General features: G+C 39.4%; 1 protein-coding gene across 1 annotated transcript in view; it reads right to left on the reverse strand.

Moving 5' to 3' along the window:
• Positions 1-796: 796 nt before the first annotated feature.
• TNIP3 (TNFAIP3 interacting protein 3) overlaps positions 797-25157 on the reverse strand; it is a 48874-nt gene continuing 24513 nt past the window's right edge. Inside the window, exons 7-12 of the mRNA XM_086612293.1 lie at positions 23443-23571; positions 17832-17948; positions 14762-14887; positions 12609-12767; positions 9199-9259; positions 797-828 (exon numbers count right to left, since the gene is read on the reverse strand). Of these exons, the coding sequence (XP_086468419.1) occupies positions 797-828; positions 9199-9259; positions 12609-12767; positions 14762-14887; positions 17832-17948; positions 23443-23571 (624 nt within the window). The remainder of the gene's footprint in view (positions 829-9198; positions 9260-12608; positions 12768-14761; positions 14888-17831; positions 17949-23442; positions 23572-25157) is intronic.

Raw genomic sequence — 25157 nt, forward strand, 5'->3', positions numbered from 1 at the left:
CAATTTTATTTAAAAAGCCAGGTTTTATTCTCAGGTTAGAGGTTACACAATGATGTTCAGATTCATTACAAGAATAATTGGGAAATATAAAGCCATTTTCACTGAGAAGTTAAACTCATTAAATATTTCTACTAAAATTCTTCTAATACAAATAAGTATACACATAAAAAACTGTGATTACGTTTTTCATGTAATTCTGGAGCCAAAACAAAAGGAGAGCTGGCCTTGGCTCAAAAAGGGGAGTAGGCACCTTCTACCTGACCTGGCATCAGCAGTACCCTGCTTATAACAACACAAATGTGTTAAAACTAGCCAAGTAGATTTCCTTTTTACCAAACAACCAACAAAAAGACTACAGAATTCAAGATGGTATATCAACAAATCATTCCCTAGAATCAAATAAAGAAACTATAATTCTCAAACAAACAAAAATATCACAACACTATTGGGCTTATAAGCTCTTATATTCAAACCAGATGTGATTGTCTCTCAATCTCCAGCAATAGCTGCATTTTTTTTTATAAGACTTTTTAACAGATTCTCATAGGCAGCACAAACGGCATCTTCAGAACAAAGGGCAATAACGCTTCCCAGCAGAGTTTAACTGGATCCTGAGGATAACTAGCCCGTATGATCTGCTTTTCTATTGTCCTCACAGGGATTTCACTAGGCATAAATAACATGCACTGAAGAGATAAGGAGCTAGGGGCAAAAAAAAACCCAGAATGAAACAGAATAATAAAGTTGCAAAATTAGCTTGCAGCTTTTAGTCTACACTTCTCCAGGTCACAGGCTGTCAGCGATGGGCTCCCTTCTCTGAGGATGAATCTGCAAAAGTAAATCAGTACAAATTATTTTGACATTGAAAAATACAACTCACTTATGATCAATATTCCTCTATTTTATAACACATACACCCCCGGAGCCAATACTGTACATCATTACAAGTCTGTATTCAATCCAACACAAATGGCAGTTAAGTGTGAAGAAGCAGAAGAGAGAAGGGATATCATGCAGTGCACTGTCTCTCTCTCTCAACTTTTATCTAGTCCTGATTGTCGATACAGAGCAAACAGTAGGGGCTAATGACCTAAAGCCTCCAAGTAAAAATCTTTCTATACCTCTAAAAAGAACAGCTGACATTCAGCAGTGCTCATAGCTGTACATCAGCATCAGGTGCACCCAAGAGAGTAGGTAAGTATGACAGAGGGAAGAATTAGGTAGTAGTACCTACAGCTAAGTAGGTGTCTGTGGTTTGAAGATGTGTTTGGTAGTAACTCACTCCAGCTAGGAAAACAAAATAAAATTGAAGAAATATACTATTGCCAGTGTAACACATACTTCCTTCCTGAAGTTTCAAAAGATTCTGGAAATGCTGTAACATATCACTAGTAGCACACACACAAGTGCACAGAGTATTTTACTTACAAGAGAAACGTTAGGAGTGAAATATTTCCAGCAGGGTTTTGAATTTGCCTAGGAAAATTGCTCTGCAGCTGCTACACAGCAACCCCACCGTTCACTTCAAACATACAGCGCTGACATCCAAATGTATATGAAACAAAACTTGATCCAAAAGGTCCACATTTTTAGCAAGCAGCACTAGCACGAATCATTGATTTTGGTGACACCTTTTCCTTACAGGTAGTCTCAGAGATAAAATTCACGTTATTTGTTCACGAAACCCAGGGAAAGTGACAATTAGCAGACTGGTTCTTTGTGCAAGAAAGATAAATATAGGTATTTGTGTGTTCATTTCATTTTATGAAGGTAGACCCCTGGTAACAGCAAAGAGGGTGGAATAAAACTTTTCTAACAAGAAATATGATTCCAAGTTTCACATCTAACATCAGCATTCATGTAGCAATATAACGTGAAAGAAAAGAAGAAAAATGAGAGGACTTGGACATTCAGACACCGCAGGCAGCTAGACAGTGCGATGTCCTTCAATTATTTTTGTTCCTTCCCAGTCCTGAGTCCCACTGGAACACACTGAGATCACCCTGCTTGCACCAAGATGCTTTTAGATCCTAAATTTCTTGCCTAGCTGGTGCAAACCAGCAGATACCACAGCACTGCAGGCACGGTGTGCCAGAGAAGAAAGGCAAACGATATAACATGTAGTTCCCAAAAACAAAGAGTGTCTCTCACCTGGGATGGCATTAACCATTCACAAAACCTTCCAGATATTTTGCAGTACAAGCAGGCTTCAGAGCCCAGCACAGAGTACTTCTACTCTTAAAACACATTCAACAGGCGAAGGAAGGTGGACCCCATATAACAAGGGTAGGTAGCACTTGGTGCTCCTTTAACAAGCAAATGCCATGGAATGAATTTTTACATCACTTCCTTAGATGATCAATGGAGAACTAAGGATACTTCCAGGTAGCAGAGAGATGGTTCATCTAGTCACCGAGAAAGAGAATGATTTAATGAAAATAACCATGTCACCTATCACCAGAAGATCACCTTTTGACATCCCCTTTCAGGCAAGTTCCCTTAAATTCCTTGACTCTTCCCTATGTTTCATTCTCAAAGGGAAAAAAATGTCAGCGTGTGTGAAGCCCTTTAAAATCTAACTGGTACTGAACAATAAATCCTGACACATTGCTTCATAGAAGTAAAATTATCAAATCATGCAGCTGTTGAAATTACATACCCTGTTCCTCTTCACATGAGACTTTTCTGCCTGATACTCCGAAAAACTACAACATGCTCTGTGATTTTTAGCTCACGTTGACTTTGAAAAGCAACACCTTTCTAAAAAAGGCCATTTCCCCTGTTCTGGAGTTAGAAATTTAAAGTGTGCTAATGGCTTTTTTTGTTACATTGCAGTAGCAGAAATCAAGTTGTATCAATAAAAATCCTGAAAATAATGACATTTTCATTCCCAGTGAGGGTGGCAAGCCACTAATTAAATGTCTTGACTAGTTGGGAGCACTGATAATTTCTAATGTAATGTACGCACTAAGGACAAGCTAATACCAAAAATGTTTAGAGTCTAGGATTTTTTCCTAGGAAAATTAAAATGTCAGTTAATTAATTTTTTTTCTGTCTACTTTTCATCGAAGACTTTCACAAATCCAATTTTCACTTTTTCATTTCCCCCCCCCTACAGATATCATCATTTTCAGTGGAAAACCCCACACTTCTCCCTCCTCTTCTTCCAAACAGCTGTAATTATAACATTAGCAGCAAAGTAGGTACCTTGAGGGCAAAAATCTGGAAAGCAGCACAGTGCGGAAGGGAACAAGAGATGACATTATAATGAAAGTAAGTGGACATATCATGCTTCTTGGTTAGGGTTTTGTAGGTTGATTTCTGCTTTCCCTAGGCATGGCCATGACGAGGTAGTCATTAGCTGCTCCTGCCTCTCCTGTAAGCCTCCAGAGCTACCCCTTGAACTGAGAGGCAGGTGAAGGGCTACATTTTGGTTTCTCCCTGTGCCTGGCATAACTGGATCCAAAATAAAAATGTACAGTTTATGTCAAAGAAATACGGTAGTTGTATCTGATGTTCTGAACGAGTAAGAGGGTTTCTTAAATACATGTACCAAGAATCTTTCTGCCAAGAAAACAAATACAGTAAGATTAATTTTGGAAGTGAAAAAGGCAATACATGCCAGCAGTTGTGGCATTCAAAAGGGTTCTTGCTCTGAGTAGGCTTTGAGCAATAAACCTCTTTTCCAGAGAATTTTTCATTAAAAAACTGGGTTCAGGGAAAATCTCCAATATCAATCTTTTTTTCAACTGTCTTTTCAGTTTTGCACAGTTGGATAAGGAAGGAAGTCAACATTATTTGCCAAATAAAGTGACATTAAGTACATTTGCTGGAAATCTTTCTGCCTTGCTCCTTAAAAAGAAAAAAACCCCCACAAAACCAAACCAAAACAACACCAAAAAAACCCAAACAAACAAACAAAAAAACCCACAACGAAGAATTAAAAGATCAGAAACTGGTTCCAGGAATGCTGGAGAGCACAGAGAGACTTAGGAGCTAATGTCCCTCCAAAGGCAGTGTTGCTGGTCAAACAAGGCTAAGCTGGAAGAATTTAAGCACAGTGTGGAACCAAGCTTTCCACATACCAAAGTACCTGGGAAGGGACCAGCCCAAGTGTGAGCAGGAAAAGTTATTCTCTTGGAAACACATTGCCAGTGCAGTGTGACATCTCATAATTTTCTCCTTAACCTCTACCTGCCTCCCATCACTTACCTTTCCACATTGCTCTTCTCTCTTTATTATAACCTCCAAGGAAACACCTTAGCTTTTCTGGAAGCCTGACAATTTCTCCTAATCCTGCTTTGCAGATAGGCAGTTGTCCTGTGAGGACTACCTGAGTGGTCTTTCCCTGGCAGCCTGATCTCCATTGTAGGCCACCTAGAGAGCATGGCTGGACACAAGACATTCCTATCAATCTCTGCCCTGCCCACTTTCAGCTGGAGTATTTCATGTTTGGGAAGATGTGGAGAAGAAACACTTATGTTCGCATACAAAGTGAACTCTGGTATGAGTTATCTGAGTTTTTAAGCAGTTTAACAAGAGGTGCGACATGAAACTTTCCAGATATAAATGGGAAGAAAACGCTAGTAAAATCAGACCAATAAACCTGAATAGAAGCCACATCCTCCTATTTGTAAACTGCCTGTTGAATATTTCTGGATTCAGTTTGGATCACAGTGGTGGCGTGGAAAACTAAACTCTTGATGAGATTGCAGCATGAAAGAGGAGGAGGAGAGGAACCAGGTTAAACCCTCACCTTCCTGCGGCCATGCAGACATACGAATGGCAGGCAACTGCATGGCAGTGCAGCCTGGCACGAAAGCCATCCCAAAACACTGGCATGCCTCGAGTACCTATTGCACTGCGAATATGCAAGGGTGTGGCATACATCAACTCGCTAAACGCATCATCAAGGACAACTGTTTTTTCCTATCCTTTTTGAAAAATTATATTTTACCTGGTTAGTAATCCTTCACTGTCCCATGCAAGCCCTGGCAGGTCAAAGTTGTCTCCATGCTTACCAATGGAGAGGCTGCAGTTTTTCACATATGAAGCCTACTAAAACCATTTCTAGAGTTCCAAGCCAGATGGGCCTAAACGGTTTCTTTGCTAACTTTCTCTCTAAAGCCAGAGACAGGCTTTTAAAAACAAGTTGAGTGGCTTTTTTCAGCCAGGGGTATCACCAGCTTCTGGTTAAAGGCAGCAATTCAACAACTCTGAGCAACTGTGGACAAATAAAAATTAAAAATAATGATAAAATAATTTAAATCTTGATTACCAAATCAAAAATATAAAGAAAGGCCAAGTTTTATCCACGGAACCTTTGTCCCTTCCTGCACAACAGAATGTCTACATACAGGCAGCGGTTTTTATTTTACTTATTTAGGCTTATAGAGAAGTAAAAACATTAAGTAAATTTAATCAAACACTCATACCAGGACTGTTAGTTATGTTTGGTCACTTCCACATATCCATACACACACATCCCTACCATCACATTTCCATGCCGTACATGAACCAAGGCAGGGATAAGATGCTCCAGCATGCTGTTGCATCATGCTCCGAACTCTGGTCAAGGGCATGCTGATGTGATTTCATGGCTGAGGACTTGTCTCTCCAAGCCACAGCAGCCAGCCTGTGGCAACTCGGGGAATAACTGTACCTCTCTATAGGACAACTTCAGCCTTAGGTACCAAAAGGGCTACAAGATCCTTCTCTTCATCCAGGTGCTTAACTGATCTGTAGATACTTAGCTGTAAATCAGAGGTAGATCACTAAAACCAACTCCCTATGCTCTTTCAGTAGGATTAAGTTCTTAAATGGTCCCTAGATAATCTAGTTGCAAAATACAGGCACACAGATTACTTAACCAACAAGAAGCATAGGGTAGCTCTGAGGTGTTTTAGTCACAGAACCAAGACTGCTCAGCACATTGCTGAACCTCACTTAACTGACAAATTTCTTGGGAAAGAGGGAGCTGATGCAGCCCTGATGAAGTAACAAGTGGTGTTCACTACTCCAAACTCTGAGCAAACACATAAGGTTTTTGCATAAAGTCATACTTCATAGCTGTAATCTTAGCAGCTCCTCTTAGCTTCACTGTCTTCATAAAGCTAAATCACAGGGATTTCATTCAGATAATTACCAGTGTCTTGCTACTGTGGAACATTTCTTATTCATTCTCATTTTGGAAAGAAAGGCTTAGTGGAAAAAAGAAGAGACAATTTTTTGAGTGATTTTTTTTTTTTCCCCTTCATTTTGCCTCCCTATTCCTCCATCCTTCTTGTATTCTGATGAAGTTATTTCCAGGCTAATTAGAAAGGGCACCAACCAAAAATCACCAGATCCAAAACATCACACTACCATGAAAGTTCAGTGCTGGAGGCAGCATTGCTCCTCAGACTTGTGCATAAGTGATCCTCTGCCAACTACCAAAACATAGATCTGTGGGGAAAATAACAGACTGGAGTAGAAACCTTGGAAAATAGGATCAAATAGGATTAATCAAATTTCTGTAACAGATTTTTTTTTTAATTTAAAAAATATTTTAGCGATTACTCTATTTCTGTAGATACAAGCGAAGAGGTGTTTCTTACAGAGAACAGAAAGACAAACTAGGCCTCACAGAGGCAGCAGTCCTTAAAGATAGCCGTCTTTGAACACAGTAGCAGCTAAGAAAAGTGATGCCAGTCAGAAGAAAAGTACAGATGTGGTTACATGAGAAGCAGAAAACGTGAGATCACAGCTGGTTACAGAAGGATCTGGAGAACCTAAGCCAAATACCAAAGCAAAAGAACTTCCTCCCTCACAAAGCAGGGGAGAGAGGGAGGAAAACACAATCTAGGTACATCTATACAAAACTGCAGAAAAAATTAATAATCCCTCCTTGGTGACAATATGTCTTTGCAGTCCCAATGACATTATAGCAAACTAGTTACAGTTGATGTAGAGACTCTCATAGATTTCAGATATCTTTAAAATAGGCTTTTTTGATAGTATATCATGAAAATATCACTTTCCCAATTCATTTCACTTCTGTTCAGCTCTAAAGTTACAACCTGTGACCTGTACTTTGTAATTCTTCAAGAAAAAATACCCAGTGTCAAAGGAAAATTTGTTCAGTTAAGGAAAACTTAAGGGTTTTCCCTAGAAACATCAATCTACTGAAATAGCATTCCTAAAGGAAACTGTCTCATGCCTAAAAGTTGCTGCACTGCTGTTTTGTTTTTCTAATGAAGCCCTATCTCAGAAGAGATAAGATTTATTGGTCAGTTTATCACCTAATGAGGAAATGGAAGATGAGAAATGAGACTCAGGACAGCTGCTAAGCATACTAGCTCATTTAAACCCACATTGTAATTAGTACAAAATAGAACAAAGAAATTGGAACATCGAGAATACTTTCATCATGTATTCTTGGCGTTTTTATCTTTGAAACCTTTCTCAAAACACTTAAGTGCAGATTTAATATAGGAGACTATATATTATACATAAACACAGGCTAATCCCTTTTAAATGATAATGCAAGTTGGACTTCTCTGTGATCAATGGCTAACAAAATAATCTTTGTTTTATCAGCAAAGATATAAAGAATAAGAGCCCTGAAGATGTTAAAGCAGACATCCTACACAGTGCTATGATGGGATTCATTGAGAATTCCTCTTCATGGAGATTGAAGAAAAAAGGTGAAGGAAAAAGTCTCCGAGTATCCTACTCACTGTCCCATTGAAAAGGAGGTACTTGGATGTTCTGGACAAGGAACAGTAAAAGAACAAGAGAGTAGGGATTTAAAACAAGGTTTTTCAAAAAGCCAGAAGTCAAGTCATATAATCAAGCAGGGTAAAAGAAGAATGCTCTTTCTTTACATCCCCGAAGTGTAACACCCTGGACCACAGCTGCAGTTGGTGGCTGGACTTGTTTCATTCACTGTTATAAACATCCTCCCTGTATTCTCTGGTGCAATAAATCACTTTAAGTGGGAGGAACTACAAAATTAATCTCCTGCCTCTCTTGCAGTTACAGCACTACTTTCCCTATGACCACATCAGAAGTCTCCTAACAGTCACCACGTAATTATGGGAAGCTCATCCCCCATTTCAGCAAGCTATGTTCCCACCCTATCCTCTCTTCTGTGCAAATGTGGGTGATAATGTAATAGTTCCTCTGTAGCCATCATCTTCTTCTAGATGTAACAAAACCAGCTTTTGGTCACGAGTCCCTGCCACCCCATATGGTACCCACTTGCACCATGAAATGGCAGACACATGAAGCACACACGCTCATGCAGTGCACACCAGCAAACTTTGCTGATCCCCCTGCAGCACAGCATGATGTATCATCCATCTGAGACAGTATCTCTACAAAGGGCCACGAGACATGAGAACAGCAAAACACACAACTTCAGGTGCTGAAGTTCTCAACCACTTTTGAGAGAAAAAGGGTGGTTTAGAAGAAGGAAAAGGAGAAGAAGAGAAGATGAAGGAGAAGATCCAGATGGGTGGGTTCCCACCCAGAACAATGTCCCTTCTTCCTTGTGCTCTCTGAAATCCATCTTTGAGTGATCTGAAACAAGTACTTCAAAACACCCAGGAACTTGGCATGATTTCAAATCCAGGTTACAAATATTAAATATCCTCCTGGTTTCCAAAATATAGTTTGTACTGAGACTTTGGCAACTACTTAACTTTGTCCATTGACATGGTTTTATTTTCAGACCTGGCACCTTGAACTATCGGAGCGGATCAAGAATAGCAATTGGCATTTTGCCATTAAGGTGAAACAACATTCTAAAGCCTGTGCTTTGTTACCAAGGGCTTTTAAAATCTGCCCCATCTTGGCCCTCAGGTTCGGCACATCATTAAATTTAGTCTTAGCTGGAGCAACAGAAGCTCTAAGGACAGCTCTGAGGATATCTTTTCTTTAGGACTGTTACTAGGTGTTTAACGAGGCAAATATGTGATCCTGTAATGTGTAATAGAGACATTTTTATGGATTGCAATGAAGCTGAAAGCCATAATGTAGATGGTATCACATTAGAAATCTCACCTGTGTTGCATACACACAATCTCGCCTCTCTGAGGCAAAGCTGTCACATAAGCACTCAACAGATAAACAGGAAAGTTTACTCTATATCCCTCAAAGGTCCCCATTTAAAAAAAAAGTACATTTAAAATATGCTCTGTACAGCTGTTGTCTTACCATTTGACTTGTGTTGCACATCTGGCGGAAACTGGTCGGGAACATACCGCTGATAGTCTGGCTGCACAGAACAATAAAACATTATTACAGAAATATGGACTTCACAGACACTTCAAACAAAAGAATAGTGACATGATAAAAAATGTAATTGTGCTGTGAAGTTTTTTATCGGTTATACAGAAGTAGCTAACAAAAAAAATCTTATCTTTAGCTTTATATTTCCACTGATCAAGTCTTTCAGCTTGCTTCCTTTTTTATGACATGTGGTTTAGATGCTGCACTCATTAGAAATATCGGTGTAAACCTTTCTAGATCCCACAAATCAAAAGAAACATTAACAGAAACAAATCAGATTTTAAAAGGGCCAAGCAATAAAGTGCACCAGAAGATACTAGCAGGCATCACGTTCTCTATACTTAAGAACCCTGGAGAAACCTGGTACACATCGACCTGATAGGTGAAGCTGTTCCCATTTGAATACATGTAACATCTGCAACATGTTTCAGTGTGACAGAAATAATCCATTTAATAAAGTTCTCTCCCCTCCTCCCTTCCCCACAGGTTAGCATTAGTGTTACTATCTTGAAAATACTGTGGGATGGGAAAAATTCCCATCTTTCTTACAAGAGGAAGTATTAGGAAGGTTATGCCTATGTAAACGTAGTTTTCTCCAGGGAAATCCTGGAAGAAAGAAATACTGCATTATACTTTATACCACACACCATGAACAAGTAGCAAATTACCACGAGAGAAAACCACTTTGGGACCAGACATGTCAGTTGAAGCTGTATTAAATTGTCTATCTGGTTTAAGTAGTACATGCAAGCTTGTCAAATTCCAGGTAATTACTGCTTCAAATTAGTTAAACTGGGAAAATGATGCTTGTTTAGCAGAAATTACTCTGACAAAATTCTGAGTGGTCCCAAGGAGACTCTTATCCATTTCAACTTGTAAGGAAGAAATTTCATAGACTTCTAAAGAAGTTTTGCCATCTAAATTAAGATGGCAGGATGAAACTGTAGATACAGAAAACAGATTTAACTTTTACATATGCTGTCATTCATAGTTACATAGCAGTAATCACTGTCATACACTGTCAGGAAAAGAGGAGCTATCTTATTTTCCTTTAAATTATCCCATCCACATGAATCATTAACTAATTCTGTGCTTGTGGGCAAACAAAACAGGCTTTGATACAAAGCAAGATGCTGTTTTGCTTTAAGGACAGGTAGTTTTTCCACTGATGGCTCAAAATGCACTTATTTGCGCTGCTTTTTTGAGTTTCTGTTGAATTCTCTGTTTTCTGATTTACTCTTCTCTGTCATACGTACTTACACTGCAAACTTGAATGAATTTCTGAAACAAGAGGTGCATTTCATGTCAGACTAAAAATGTTTCTACTAACAATGTAAAAGTAACAAAAAGGTGCAAGATATAAAAAGAACAAAAAAGCAAAAGTACAGACTAAACATGCAGGATTACGCACGTTAACTCAGGACACTCATTAAATTCTAACACCTTTCTTCATTGCTAAACAAATTGCTCAGGGAGGTATCAAAAGCTCAGAGCAGAAATGCTGCACTCACACAGAAAGAATTTCAAAGAAAACTCGGAATGAAACTGGGAGTTACAAAGCAATCAGTCAAACTGACCCCGGCACTCCGGCAGGAATGGCAAAGTTGTAAACCCAGTGATCCCTTGCAGAATTAGAAACCCAGATGATGAAAGTTCAGGGAGAAGAGCCAAAATAATGTGGGAGACTGTCCAAATTGCAGTGAAAAACATTCTGCAATACTTCCAACTCTGATAAATAGGCAGATAAGCACACTCCTGAAGCATAGAAATGACTTGTTTGACCACAGCTTGTCTGTTGGATTTCTACAGTCTGAAAGTCTTACATGCGTTTTGCAAAAATTTGGCTATAACTTCTCAAATAATGAGCATCTGTCTATACGTGACAGCTTTACAGCCAGAAACAGATATTGTGTATTTAAAATGACATTCACCAAGTTTAAATACATTCTCACAAGATTTGAATAAGTACAGCCCACTTAGATAACCCAAAGCACTTACAAAACATCATTCTTTGAAGCAGTGTTTTCCTTGCAATAGGTAACTGCCCCTCAAATAACCTGCCCTAGAGCAAAGCTATACTTCTTCATGCTGAGGAAGACAGGATCCTGTTGCATGCCATGAAAAAAAGGCATATTTCCCATTGTGTTAGCCACACTCAGATATAATTTCCACTTCTGCTGATTTTTTTTTTTTTCTGAAAATTGCATTCCTAAAGCATTCACAGCCAGAATGCCTCACCCTCAGTAGAACCTTACTCCTCACATAATTCCATTTTACAGCAGTGTACCAGAGGGAAGATTCTACTGAGTACAAGCAACAGTGTCTGGGATTTGGCCCTCACAGTTTAATAGCAGCATTGTGGATCCTGCCGATAGCCTGCCTGCCCCGGGAGGCGCACAGAGAACCTGGGATTGTGCAGTCTGGCTACAGCAGTATTGCCTGACAGCAGAACGGGTATTTTACCTATGAACACAAAAAGCTGTAAGTGAAGGAGGAAAGTCATTTTCCAAAGATAGAGCCAGAGAAAGAAACACCCAGTGTAAGACACAGAAATAAGACATATTAGTCAAGCTTTCTTAGATTGAATAGAGGGAAGAAACTAGAAAAAATGCTGACCACAGCTACGTTCTCATTTTCGTTACTATCATTTTTGTTGAAGACTCAGATCTGGGCTCCAGAGAACAGGTCCATATTTATGAACTTGGGTAACTGCATAGCTAGAGAAGGCTCTGAATGTGTGTCATAGAAGTGAATCAACCTAAGAGATCAGCAAGAGTCCAATGAACCAACCTTATTTCTTTAATTAAGGAATGACCATCAGTATCACTGAAAACAAATGTATAATAATCCTCTTTTTCTTCTTAGTGCTATTGTAGCTAAATAGTATTTGCCAAAGTAAACTTAAAATATATAAAAATATATACCTAAAGTATATCTCATAAACCACGTATTTAAATTGCTGCAATTTTTCTTCTTTGTGCACAGATTTCTGCTGTTTATGCTTTTATTTGCTCATGGCAGCACTCTGTGCAATTCAGTACCAAAGACACTGGAACAGCAAGGAAGAAAAGAACAGGACTATCAAGATAAAAATCAGCGTTTTGGGGCAGATAGTAAGGGAAGAGAGACTGTACAGAGATCAGGAAGGCTGTTCCAGATCTAGAGCTAGTTCTAAAACCAGTACAAAATCTTGATCTGGAAGCGACAACAAACTGGGAAACAACAGATTTAGTTACTGGTGAGGATAGCACTGTCCTAGCACATTATTCTCCTGGCATCACCATGCTGTGAGAAAACCAGTGCCCTTGTGAAACAGGAGACAGTGGGAACCTTACTGAGTGCTGTTGCTGCTCATGTGCCCTGCGAGATGCTGGATGTACTCGAGGATCTTGATAGTGAAGAACCAATCCACAATTTCCGTAATTAACACATGGTGAGAGGAAGAGGGGAGGTGGGTAGCTGGGCCTCTCAAACTGTACAGGAAGATCTTTTGTCTGTCAAAAAATAAGAAAAGCAAGAAGAAATGCATTAGTAGCAGGATACGGTGACCAACAGAATATTCATGTACAAACTCATCAGTAAAAAGCAAAGGGGAAGAAACCCTCCTCTCTCAGCATAGGTTGCAATGCTGCTCGTTTAGACCTTTCAGACTCTTCATGATTAAAAATACTATTTAAGAAAGCTGACTTGTGTCACAGTAGAGTCTTGACACTTTTTATGTCAGAAAATATTGGTTTCAAGATATGGCAAGTACATTTCTGGATGTTTTCTATATTCAAGAAACGTTTTCATTGCACACAGTAGCTTTCAATAGTTTGAGGCAGAACTACATGGACAAGAAAACTAAGTAATTTTAGTAAAGGACCAAAGTCAATGGCCTTAAGATCCCAGTCTGCCTTTTCTTAGGCCCTCTGTGTCCCGGCAGAGTGGACAGGAATTTGCCTAAGGACAGAGGAAGGAGGAGTAAAAGATGAGTCACAACTAAATAATTTGACTGAAGAAAACAAACTAATAAATATTCTATATGGTTCCTCTCATGTTTAAAATCCTTCATAAGCTCTGTTTAATCAAATCCCAAGGCAGAAAGAGACAAACAAGATGATCTCTAGTGTAAACCATCAATGCAATGCAGGGACAGTCAAGTTGTACGTACACATTACACAGCACTTCTACAGCCCTTTGGGTGTGTTGGACACCTGCAGTGCTGTTGGCATTTCTCCTGGTCCAGAGCAGCTAGGGGGTGAGCAGGAAAGGCCTTTTAGTCCCATCTGTAGTCCCCCTCTCACTGTCACTGCTGTGAGAGGTTCTCACAATGTCCATTGACTGGCTGGGGTTGTGCATGAAATCTAGTCTTTTACAGTCTCTAGACAATGCAAAAATATATAGGAAGAAAGTGTATTTGAGTATTCTCTTCTACAAAAAAAAAATTATTTACCTATTGAACCACCTAGGAGTAGGCTGGTGGGTGAGGGAAATACACCTGAAAATAACTGCATGCAATGCTAACAGATTTGTCCAAGGTCTTTATGCCTGGGATGCCCTGAGCGGCAAATCATGGCATTCCCTCTGGCACTGCTATTTTTACACTTGCATGAAATGCTTCCAAGTACCCATAAAAGTACTGACAAGTCTGGGGCCTCACTGCAGCAGTACCCAGCATCGGCCAGGATGCCCAGTCGGCTCTCCACTCCTGCTGAAGCCAAGGGGAGCGCGGGGTGCTCGACAGCACCTTGCCTCTGATACTCTTACCAGGCCCTACTAGTATTGATGCATGGGTTGGTTGAGAACAAGTCAATATTAAGTTTCTGTTTCACAACAATGTTGGTGAAGGCAATAAATCATCACAGAACATTTTGGTAACTGGCCATTCTTTTAAAACATTGCACAATTTCGTCAGGAAATCCCAAAATTTCATCATTTTTAAAGGGGATTGAGAAAGCTCAGAGTTTTGCATGCCATGATTTTACTATGGCTTCCTGAACATCTATGAACAGAACACTGACAATACTGTGAAGAGATAAAAGGATGTTGCAACAAAAAATTACTGCAGTGACTGCTCAGCTAATCTGGATGGAGACGTTTTTTATTCCCTCAGTGATATTAACATGACTTTTTAATTCCACTGCAGAAGTCAGAAGCTTTACAGAAGCTTTTTATTTCAAAAGTTGGTTTGATGTTACAACTCTTATATCAAATGCCAGTGAAATAATAATGATTTGTTTTTGGTTTCCCCCCTCTCCACTTTAAGATATGTTTGAAGAGTTTTTGCAATAAATACTCCCTTCATCTACTCAATTTGGAAGTCATCTCTAATCATTTCTCATCTTCTTACTGCATTACTTCAGAATGATTTCATCCCAGGTGGTGACCTCATACAAAATCCAATGTCAATTAATGGAAGCCAGAAAGCCTTAGGTTGTGTGGAAAGTGAGAAAATAAAAATAAAATACACATATGCTGGCAATGGTAACTTTATTTTGACTCATACCTGAGAGTTTAGTTTATTCAGTTGAGACTGTAATCTCTCGTTAATTTTCTGCAATGCTTCTTTCTCCTCATTAAGTCTTTCTCTGTCAGATCTCTCCTTTCTGAAGTCTTCTTCATATATTTGTACCTGCAATCATTACAACCAAGTATGCGAATTTCAGCAGAGCCACAATGGAAATTTTCACCCACTTTGTTGTTTGGTTGCTTTTTAAACACTGGCCAAGCAGCTGGGTGCATTCCAAAGGGAACTCTTCTTTCTACAATTGTGCAACCAAAAGTTTCCCTCGTCTTTTTTATGACCAATATGGAATGACAAACAATGGCTATTCTCCAAAGGTACTTGTCAATTGAAACAGTCTACAGCTTCAGTATTCGTACACCCTTGCAATTTGAAAGACTGACTGGTGGATATCATTTTTAAATATTATAAATAAGATAGCCAATACTACAGACACTGATATTTTTAAGGGATAAACAGTAGCAGGACAAATGTTTTTTCCAGTTTACTCTTCATTTATGAGTACTTTTAACTCCCCCTTGTATCTCACATGCAAGCAGTTAGCATCCTGGTGGAAATGGGAGGTGCTGGCATAGCACAAAAAACTGACTTCTAGCATGCAGTCTGATAGAACGTTATCACCTTATCCAACCTAACGATGAGCCACGATCATCAAATAATGTCCTGCCTTTTTATAGCCCACTGAAGACCACTGCCCTTGAGCCTGCTTTGCTTTGTGCCTTTTGGTAGTTGTCTGCAGCTTCACCTTACCCACTGCGCTAGCTGTCTAACCAAGGTATGGCCCAAAGGGCTAATCTGTGCAGAATAAGCGATAGTATTTAGAGCCGTGGTCACATTTTAATGGCCAGAAGACTTGGACTAATCAGGATTGTCAAGGAATTTAGATCTCGGCTGGAGCACTGTGGGAAAAAAAAACCACCAACCTGTAGGAGGCTATTGTACCCCTGATGTTAGAAACTATGTGGAAAAAAATAATTGGCCCGTGTATCTTTTGTCTAATTCATCCTCTCAAGCTGGAGCTCAAAGAACCTGCCCACCCTAGTGCAGAAGCAGAGGTGAATGTTACACACACAATTCAAAACAGAAATACAGAGATTTGACCCTGTTCCTAGAAGATGCCTTTAAAATACTGAAAGATGCAATGGCTTAGCTCTCTATGTCACCAGGAATCGCAGCGCTTCGTCCTGTTAAAAAATATCTGACCACCCCAGGCACAGGCAGTGAGCGCACAGTTTCAGAAGCAAAACAAAAGTCCGTAAATTAATTGGTGTTAAGCTGACTGGCTTAATTCTTCAGCTAACAGGCAGGCATCCACCTGGTAAGAAGCTGGAGGTTGGTGGCATTTCTACTGACAAATAACAGCAAAAGCACGTTAGGGTAGGAAGGAACCACCACCAGAACTTTCAGAAGTCCTTTCATGTCCTCCTGGTTGGTCACTAAAGCCCACTGACAGTCTATTTCCAAAGAACTTGCATGCTGTGGCTCATGCCTTGCCCGTCATACAGATCCAGTTTCCTTTTTGCTGGCAGCAGCACTACGACTTCACAGGAGGACTAAAGAAATGTTAATACCTCAGGGGAAGACAAAATTCAACACAAGGCTCTATAAATTATTTTCACGACTTGCTTGTTGCAGCTAATTTTTGCAAGTTTTTGTTTGGACCCCATGGTCCCCTACTAGATAACACACCCTTCCTGATTAACAGCGTGTGAAAGGAACAAAGGCTTTCTGTGTGGCCGTGTGGAGACTCGGCTCCACAGCCTGTGCCTGGACGAGGCATGCGTGTCCCTGACCCTCCAAAACAGAGGCAAAGCTGTCGCTTGCATAAATCTAGGTCTCTTGTATCCCTCTCCATCTACACACTTCTCAGTATTTCTTCGTTTCTTCTCTCCCTCTCTACTGCTCCCCAGCTGTACAAGCTGCTGAAGCTTCAAAGGATCCACTTTGCCATACGTTCTGTTGCCCTGAGAAAGAGTGGGACACCTCTCAAGGAATGAATGCCTTCATCTCTTCTGTCGTGGCCAGGGATGGGCTGATGACAGCCAAGCTCTAGTGAGACTCTGTCACGTTGCAGTTTGTCCCGAGAGTCCCTCCTCTGTACAGTTGGAGCCTTCTGCTCCATTTTGTGCAGAGGGAAGTCTGGACTCACTATACTGATTTATACAACTAGAAAGACATTCATAAAATGGATACCCCATGAGAATACAAAAAAAAAATTGGTTTACTCTATTTTATTGTGTAGAATGAAATAACTCATTACTGTACAATCAAGTGCAGGGTTTTATTCTCCAGCATGTGGCAAGCATTACATTAGAGAGTAAAATCTGGCTCTGCGTCAAACGTGACAGAAACAAGTATTTTATTCCCATTGAATAAAATTCCCATTCTGATCACATCCATTTGTGTGTCAATAATGTTAACCCTAACACTGTCCAGAATGACAGACCTAACATGTCAAATTATCTGAAAAGTATCATGTTTTTAAACAGATTGTTTCATATGGAAAGAAAAAGAGTGCACAAAGCACTTGAACTGCTCAGAATAAAGATTAAAAAAAAAAATACACTTCTCTATAGTGATTGGTATGCAGGCTACAGATGCAAATGTTTTGCCTCACACTTTGAAAAACTGCAATGCCAACGCTCTAGTTTTCCAAGACTGCGATTCTTAGATAATCCACTGAACTTTCAACTTCTAAGAAAAAAGGAGCAGAAGACACAATCAGTAATTCATGAAGTTTAGCATTCCCTCTGGATGAAATTCAGCCCCCAGCAGAGAGCTGGCAGGACACCTCCAAAAGTCAGGAGAGCCATTCTGCTGCTTTGAATCCTACACAAGTCCTTGCTCCAGTCCTTTGCAAGGACTCAGTTTCACTTTGTGGACACGGCTGTGATGACAGCATCTTAGGAAACACCATTTGAATGGGCTCCGACTAAACTGGTTCTTCCTTTCTAAACTTCTACACACCAAGTCTACCATGCCCAATTCTTGGGAGAGAAAGCAAAATTATGCTATATGAAATCCATCCAGGCTTAATTCCAGCTGTTCTTACCTGCTGCCTGAGAACTTCAAGTTGGGTTTTCATGTCCTCAAGGTTGTTCCTGTCACCCTTCTCTGAAGGAGTCACATGAACAGGTGACTGCTGCTTTTTCAACACATCCAGAAGGGCCTGCAATGTCAGACAGCAAAATTACTAAACAGAGGTTCACTAAATAAAAAAAAAAAAAACACACTTCTTTTAAATTACTAGAATGTTTGTTCTCTAAATAAACAGATTTGAGTGAGTCACAGACTTGCAGGGGTTTTCCCTTCACTTGCAGTTTCTTCAATGATATAGACTGGATATAAACCCATTGAACAACACATATGCATGACTAAGTCCAATTTTTCAAAGTGCCCACACTACATCTATGAATTTGAGACAGTGTCGTTTAGGGAACTGCATTTTTACAACTATAACCAACAACTACCTATGGAAATCACAGCTGCAAATCTCATTCATAAACACTTCCCTGGGCAAGTCAGAACTTGGGAAGACAAAGACAGGTGTCTAAACTCATCTGAGGCCAAAAACAAGCAAACAAAAAAAACCCCAAGAACATGACAGTAACATTCAAAGATGGCCTAAAAATGGGACTACAATGAAGTCCAACTGAAACATTTTTTGCACTAAGAGCACAAATTTCTTCAACTGGAACCAAAGTTAACCCTCTAGTTGAGAGGACGTTATGTAGTCTCTATGGCTTGTCACTAGAGGGAGTTACGAATACACACACTACACTCGTAATGCTCTTACTCTATTTTTCAGTCAAACTCTGCCATAGTTCTTTGCAGCTTCTGTTTATTTTTAACAGTATTACACAGTTCTCCCTTGGACTTGAATGATTTTTAAATCACTCTTACTCCTCTCTGTTTATAACTGCATACTAAATGTATATTTTCTAATTAATTTTTTTTACTCTATCACAAATACTCACCTTTCAGTACTTTTCAATGTCTCTCACCTAAGATATAGACTCAGCTAACTTCATCCATTTTAGAAAGTTCAATTCCTGCTAATGATTCCCAGCTCTCCCTTGTTAGCCACACTCCATTCATGCCATAAGGGAAGGAGGGAAGAAAATTTGGAGTGCGGAGAGGCAGAGGGGGAAGCAGCCAAGTAGGATAATCAGCATCTAAAGTAACCCAAGGATTAGTAGTAATTATCAAAAGGCCAATCAAAATAAACAAATAAAGAAATAAGCACTTTCCACGGAGAGCACATAAAATGAAGACTTTTTATCTGATGGCTACTGTCCCTAAGAATTGTGCAGAAGGGATATTGGTATAGTAGTGGCAAAGTCCGTGTGCCATGTCAATACATAAATAAGGTTGACCATGAACATGGGAGGACGAAGATACAGACACCTTACTGATTAATCCTCCTTTTGCCCCTTCGAGCCACTGCTAATCCCTTTTAGGCTATGACATTGCAGTGCTCTGCACAAACAGTAAAGCGAGTAATAAAAACAAGTTTCACATTGGCACTTGGATTGGGCATGGATCACCAGCAGTTGCCAGAGTCAGTGAAATTTGACAATATCGTGGTACCTATGATACATTCTCCCTGGCTGACTGCAACACAGATTCTTTTCCAGGAGTGTGGTTTGTTAAGCATATTGCTGAGGACAAAGACGTGTGAAACACTCTTTTCTTCCCCCTCAATCTTCCTGACAATCACAGAATCACGAGACTCATTTGAGTGGCAGGGGACCTCTGGAGGTTCAAGCCCTTGCTCAGAGCTGGGCCAGGGAGGTCAGGTTGCTCAAGGCCTGTCAACTGAGAATTAAGCACCTCCAAGGAGGGTGATTTCACAGCCTCTCCATGCAACCTCTTCTAATATTTGACTACCCTCAAAAGAAAGTGCTTCAGATGCCTTAATTCAAAGATAACCGAGTGTCCTGCTTCCTTCACAACATACCACTTTCCCAGTCATCTGCTGCACCCACTTTTTATATGGCTGTCTTCTGTTAAAACTCCTTCACTAGGATGTATCTTACTGATCGTGGCAATCCAGATGTTACCAAACGATAATGCACCTTTTTATTTGAGTGTATTCATAAGCTGTTGACATTTCTCCTAATTCTTGACCAAATGTCACTACTTTGACTATTTTTCTTGCAGCTCACTTCCTAGCATCGTATCATGATATAGAAGTATTAGGTATTTGGGCAATTCTTCAGGGTTTTTTGCTTATTTGTAGGGTTTTTTTTGAGGAGGTTCTACATCTCAGAATTACGGATAAAATAGAAAAATACAGGAAATTTGATCTTCAAAAGGTTAACAGTAGGAAAAACTTAGGAAAAACTAAGGGTTTTTTTAAACTGCATTTGGAAGCAATGCTGTGAGACTTCGTTTTATCATTTCAAATAAAATAAGAAACTGCAGAACAATTAAAGCTGAGTTAGTCTAGGGTCATATTAAACCCAGATCAAAACCTTTGAAGAAAGATTATAAGAGACATACTGACAAGTGCTAGGTACAGAGATAAAAAAGTAAAATTTTGTAATGTTGCTCAATAACAAATTATTGAGACTTATGTCATTATAGAATATTTGGGTTCCCAAGTATAAAATGGAGACCAAACACTACTAAAGGTAATACAGAAAGATATAACTGGAGCGTTTTTCTTTCAAAATTCCCACCATTCTGAACTGACAAAAGCTGGGGCTGTTTTAGAGTCATTTATGGAAGAAATAAAGATATCACCGTTCCACTGGTTTTAGAAAACAACTAAGAAGAAAATGATCATGAGACGCTTGAAATTAAAAGTAAACAAGCTATTTTAAATATGCAACTAGGATTTGTAATTTCAAATCAGTAAATTTGAGAAATGACCAAAAAACTTCTAGGCACATTCTGTAATTGGTCCTGTATGGAATTTTTTCAGATCATTAGGCTGTTTTTACTTTATTAAAACTCAAAGTACAAACAACCCCAACCAAACAAACCACTCCCCTACTCCCCAGAAAACCACATCTCAAGGAAGCTGAAAAAATTGTATGGGACAATGCTTGAGGGGCAGCTAGATTAACAACTTCAATAAGAAAAATTAACATGCCTTTAGGGACTGAAGAAAGGATTTCATCCCAAGAAAAACTACCACTTTTGCTAGCTTTTAGATGAAACTGCAGGGTAAGAGAGACAGTCACACTGAGCTGTATGTTGCAAAAGAAATTAAACTATAAAATATATACATATAAATATAAAATATATTTTTTTCCACTATAAAAATGAGTACAAGAACAAAGGCATTACACAGGAAAGCAAGAATAAAGACAGTATTTTCAATGAGGAGGATAACGTAGAGCACTGTGGCAGTGGCAGGATGTCTAACAGCAAGGACAATGTACCAATGAGAAAGAACTCACAGCTCACTGAGTTAAACTGAGCCTAACTTCATGTGGTTTTAAATAACATTCATTCAGAAGTACTGAGAACTGAAACCTGAAATGGCAAGACAAGCAGCACAGAGGTTTTCTGAAGATTTCAACATCAAAAATGGAACTGTATGACTGAAAAATAACTACCTTGGTTTCCAAAGCTACAAAAAGGATAAGTGGTCCATGCACCTCAAAGCCTCTTAATCTAACCTCAAGAGCATGTTAGGCTTGGGAAGAAATTTTGAAGAGAATTGCTTTACAGACATGAGAAATGGGATTTTAAGTAAAACACACTTTAACCTAATGTCTTTCATAAAAAAATAGATTTTCTTATCAGGGAAAATATATCAGAGCTCATAAGCCTATGTTTAAGTTAAAATTGAGATGGCGCTGCAGCAAAGTTATGAAATAAGTCAGAAATTTGACTTGTACTTGAACTATACGATGAACAAGGAAGCAGCCACAGGAAAGCAAATCATCTTGGGATATAGCATTACAAACTATTATGGCATTGCAACATCACTTTCATGCTGCAGATATCAAAGCAGGATCAGACCAGACTCTATACTTTGGGTACTCTGGATGATTGGATCAAAGTTGGATGAAGCCAAAAGCAAAAAGGTCAATGTACTTAAAGTAAAAAGATTAAGTACTTAGAGACACGTAGTAGTGTCTTCCATAAACTGAGAACTAAGCAGTTGAAAATGATTGAGGTGAAAAAACATGTATATTAGCAGGCGTAGGTGCATTTTAAAAGACTGAGAGGGCTGAGTCAGCTTAGCTAAACTGTACTCTAGTGAAAATACAACTTCTTCTGTAGCTACAGGGAAAGAGCAAGTGCCTCGGAGAGCAATTGTATTTTCACTAGAGGACAGTTCTGCTTCACAGAGAGGACAGATCTGCTCCACACAAGGAGCCAAGCAGATCTGTTCAACATTACTACCAGAAGAACAAATGAGTATCATCTGGCCAGAATAAATTCAGGTCAATCGGAACAGATGAAAGCATCTAATGAAAGAAGAATTCTACAGAAGCACAGTAGAAGGAGCTTCAGTATTTTCAAGGAGAAAGTTGTTTGATTTCAGAAAATTTGTAAGAACTTCAAGTCACTGAACCTGCAATAGCAGGGGACTAGACTTAAAAGGTTACAGAGTGTCCCTTCCAGTCTTACATGCATTTATGACATGAGATTTGAAGGACACGAATACACAGAAAATCAGTGAATTACTTGGGGGAAAGTGTGTTACATGAAAATGATGTTTCAATTAAAAGAACGGTCTATTTACCCACTCGTCTTAGTTCCAACCACACTGTAAGATAAGACAGCAAAAGAAGACATGGAAATAAGCTGTTTTACAAACAAGACCTTGAATGAAAGTTACACTGAGGCTTTGAGCAAGTCCTGTCCATGCATTTCAAAGAGAGTCATAGATCATATGATCTGTCAGATTTTTTAATACGGCAACATTACTTTTTTGCCTTGACTTCTGCACATCATGGCCCCTTGGCTTGTGTATCACTTGAAGTTATACAGCAATGGTTACTGCTGTGCATTTCCTCAGGAAGTGTTTGTGGTTCACCATAAAATACAAAATTGTTAGAAAACACCCACTGTTTTATGTGATCTTCTGATTAAACACAGTTAAATTCTTTACTTTCCCTCAGTTAAAAAAAAAAATCCCATTTAGCTATTTTATGACAATTTCCTCAATGAGATGTATATACACAACACTTACATGTATGAATATATACATACATATATGTATGTATATAAAAAGTAAGACAAGAGCATGTCTTGCAAAGAGAAACTATTATTCTCAAATACAATATATGAAAAACAATAGTTTTTAAACTGTCTGAATTTTTTTTTAATCACAGTGTTTCACTGGCTGCATATGAAAGTGTCTTTGTGACATTTCCCTTTTGTTCTGAGGAGGAAGAATGTAGAAAGAGCTTAGATATGACACACAAAAAGGTTTCACAGGAGAAGCAAAGATTCTCTTAACTTTCCTCTTTATAATGCGACTCTACTACCTGCCATGAACAGCACGCACAGGCGTTAGCTAAAGTAACTTCTTGCTCGTTTCCCCAGCTCCTGAAGGGTGATCATGACTTTGCTATCACGAAGAAGTCGTTCACCCAGGATTGAAAAGATGAGCGTCTGGTAGTGTCACTTCTTGACAACAGACACCCTAGAATTAAAGGAAGAGGTCCTGCTCAGTGGCTCACTCTTGTTCATACCTTATTGAGACGACTTATTTCACACTCATAGTGTTCTTTCTTTCTGACCATTGAGGCATTCTTCTGCTTCAGGAGCTTGTTCTCTTCCTTCATTTGATGGAGAGCTTCACTAAGGGCCTTTGTTTCTTTCTGAGATGTAAAAATACAGAAAGATGCTGCTGAAATACAGATGGAACCATTTTTCAATAAGAATTTTCAGAATATCTGCTGTCTGGCAGATGTGCTGCATTTTTGTTGTCCCCAAAACAGCTGGGAAGGGAGGCAATGGGAAGGCAGATGGTTAGTAACACTCAGATATGATAAAGTCTGTTGAAATTGTTTTGACCACTCATCATATGATGAGACAGAGACAACACACCAGACTAAATCCCAGCTCTCTACAGTCTGCAGTTGCACAAAGGCATGGAAAAGCTGGTAGGTCAAGCAGATCAGTACCGTACAGATGATTATCCCAAAACTGCATTGCTCTTATGTATTCATAGCACAAGGCCAGGGCTAAACACTGGTGGAGTCCCAGCTGTTCCCGGTGTCATACAACATGAAAGACAAAACCAGATCTCAGTATCACATAATCTGAGGGCTTTTTCCACTACACGGGAGATCGCGGCAGGTCTCAGTCCACTCAAGACTTACCAAGATATCAACCAAGGTTTAAAAATCCATTTTCTTTGACCCCACCACAGTTGCGTTGTTGACTTGAGCTCAACCCTTCCTGTTGCCAGGACTGTTCAGGACTGTTGAGCTCAACCCAACACTGTTGCCACCCCAGCAAACTACCAGGAAGATGTCTCTACTTGCAATAGGATTAACACATTAGTCTTTCTGGATGGTGTAACTGGTATTATTAGGACAGATTTGGCAAAGTTTGATTCACTTCTCCTACGGCTTTCAGCAGAGCTATTTTCAATTTACAGTGAAGGGAGCTAAGATCTGAATCAAACCTCGAAGTAAATGGCATTGTGCAAGCTTCTCTCACAGGGTGATGCATTCCTCACTAGTCCACTTTTGCAAGACTGTCTTAGACCAAAGCTGTTTAGACATATGAAACAAAATGGTCCATTCTACAAAAAAAAAAAAAAAAAAAAAAGTGTTTCAACTATTCTTCTGCAGCTGTTTTATGATTAAAAAAATGAGATCAAGCAACCACACGCACAGGACACCACATGAATGCTTTTTTTCCTGTGCAACAGGTATATCTCTGTGCAGCCAGCTACTAGGCATTTACAGTTCGGGCTCATGAGAGCCGTGGTAACTGTGCCACTGAAAAACACCCTTGAGAAACTGTTGCTTATGCATGAGGTAGCCCTATTTTCCTTTGTTCCTAAGTTACTTGGAACATTTCATTCTCTCTGAAAACTGGGAAAGATTAGCAGGCTATCTGTGCAATAAGTATAGGAACTCACTCAGGAGCTAGCTCGAGCTGGCACGTGCACGTATGTTTTAAGATATTAAAGAAAAACAAAACAAAACACTAAAATCCATACAGGCTTTTAGTTATGCTCTTCTCTTCACCTTTGCCATCTTCTTTTCCTAGCTCCTAGCACACATTCTCCTTCTTGGAGGCTGACACCTCCAGGCATACAGCCATTTATAACTAAAGATTTCCATTTTTTTTCAGGTTTTTGAACCATCTGAATTCTTATGTCTTATTGCTTCTCATCCGACACTGAATCTTAGGTGTTATGGCACCTAGACTTTCCAGGTTGGTCTTTGAT

The sequence above is a fragment of the Tauraco erythrolophus genome, chromosome 5 (genome assembly GCF_009769465.1).
Source record: "Tauraco erythrolophus isolate bTauEry1 chromosome 5, bTauEry1.pri, whole genome shotgun sequence".
Taxonomy (NCBI): Eukaryota; Metazoa; Chordata; class Aves; order Musophagiformes; family Musophagidae; genus Tauraco; species Tauraco erythrolophus.